We start from the raw sequence: 1,978 nt of genomic DNA on the forward strand, positions 1-1,978 counted from the left end.
AGAGGAGAGAGAGCATATTAAACTTAGACAGTTTGCAGCCGAGTCTGTCGAAAGCAGATCTTGCAAAGTATCTGCTACAAAACTTGTCAACAGAAATAATACAGATTTGATGCCGATTCTGATATATCACACGTTTAATAATTTAAATGTTGATTAAAATGTATCTGGTCGAGTGTTTTAAAACAGATAAGATTTGACCTACTCAATTTTAAATTAGCTGTACAAGTTTGTTTTGATTATTGTCTTATGTTTTCGATATTTTAAAACGATTTAAAAAAAAACAGGTTTTCTCAGCACGGAAGATGAAGTAGTTCCTGGCAACATGGGTCTGAAGGATCAAAGTATGGCACTTCGCTGGGTATCGGAGAACATCGAATGGTTCGGTGGCAACCCGGAGAAAGTGACTTTGGTCGGTATGAGTGCCGGTGGTGCAAGTGTGCATTATCATTACTTATCGCAACTGAGCGCGAATCTCTTTAAAGGTATTTTTTCAAGACGACACAAAAATCAATGAGAAGACTAAAAGGCGTTTCACCTATTACATTAAACAACTATGCAACAATTTTATATGATATAGGTGGCATATCATTTAGCGGTACAGCGTTTGATTGTTGGGCTCAAACAGAGAACGCCTTAGAGAAGGCCAAGAAATTGGGCGCTTTGATGGGATGCCCTACAACCAGCTCCAGAGATATGATACGTTGTTTGAGATATCGTCCAGCCCGCGCGATCGTCCAGGCTACAAGTGAATTTATGGTAAAATTTGCTGCTCTTTTTGTTGTCTTGAAACAAAAGCAACAAATGTGACCCTAGGATGTGGAAAATTTTTTATAAATCTGATTGATTTTATGATTTTAGCCGTTCTTATACAATCCCTTCACTCCTTTCGGTCCGGTAGTTGAGAAGATTGGTGATGAAGCACCCTTCATCGACAGAACGCCCGTTGAAATCATTAATAGCGGAGACGTTCAAGACGTACCCTGGGTTACGGGAGTAACGAGCGAAGAAGGCCTCTATCCCGTAGCTGGTAAAATAATGCGCAGAATAATAAGAAAATTGTCCTCCCCTTAATAAATATGCAGGTAGTTATGAATACTAATTCATCGCAGAGTTTATTGCTGTGGATCAAAATTTGAAAGAGCTGAACGACAATTGGGATATTCTTGGGTCGCTCTTCCTTGATTTTAACTATACCATCCCCAAAGAGAAACATATCGAAATTGCTCGTCTCATCAAGACACATTACTTTAGTACAAAACCGATCGATCGACAGAATACAAAAGAACTGATACAAATGTCGAGTGATCGCTTCTTCGTGGTCGATAGCGAGAAGGCCGCGCGAATGCAAGCTGGAGTAAATCAAAATCCAGTCTGGTATTATTACTTCAGTTACAGAGGAGCGCAAAGTTTAAGCGATTCTTTCAGCGGTACCACTGAGAATTATGGTAAGTTTATGTGGAATACCAATGTTTATGTATATTAAATTTACATGTAAGCGACGGGAAAAATTAACGGAGCCGACCGGGACTTGAACTCGGGATCCTTCGCTCACACGCCTAGCACTTAGGCTGCTACCCTAAGCACGATTGCTCCACTACTATGCTAATTTCCTCGATCTCTCATCAATACTGGCCCTACGGCCCAAAATCTCCTACATACAATATACTAAAGTACAGACATACACATATATTGTCACGAACTGACAAAAAAAATTCCATCCGTTTTTGGAACAATACATTTAAGTACTTTACCCGGGATTGAACTAGGCCTTGTGATTATTCTAAACCGAAAATATATCGTAATTTCTTTTAAACTTTATAACGAAAATCGGATTTATTAATTGAATTAAAATTAGGGTAATCAACTTCAGAATCTAAAGGAATGAGCTTATAACGCGGAACTTCTTGAATTAGATAACTTTGAATTTCGGCTTCTAATTCTCTTAGTTTTATGAAAAACGGGAAGGGATCCTAGTTGG

At 38.8% G+C, this 1,978-nt stretch overlaps 1 protein-coding gene across 1 annotated transcript; it reads left to right on the forward strand.

The window, feature by feature from the left end:
* Nucleotides 1-284: 284 nt before the first annotated feature.
* Nucleotides 285-1,972, forward strand: LOC112462645 (venom carboxylesterase-6-like; the record flags this gene model as incomplete). Its single annotated transcript, XM_025028532.1, has 4 exons — nt 285-482; nt 578-756; nt 859-1,027; nt 1,110-1,972. Coding segments are annotated over 4 exons (920 nt in total), but the record flags the coding sequence as incomplete, so codon positions are not given.
* Between the last annotated feature and the right edge of the window lie 6 nt (nt 1,973-1,978).

Source organism: Temnothorax curvispinosus, unplaced genomic scaffold, assembly GCF_003070985.1.
Source record: "Temnothorax curvispinosus isolate PA1 unplaced genomic scaffold, ASM307098v1 QBEX01012641.1, whole genome shotgun sequence".
Taxonomy (NCBI): domain Eukaryota; kingdom Metazoa; phylum Arthropoda; class Insecta; order Hymenoptera; family Formicidae; genus Temnothorax; species Temnothorax curvispinosus.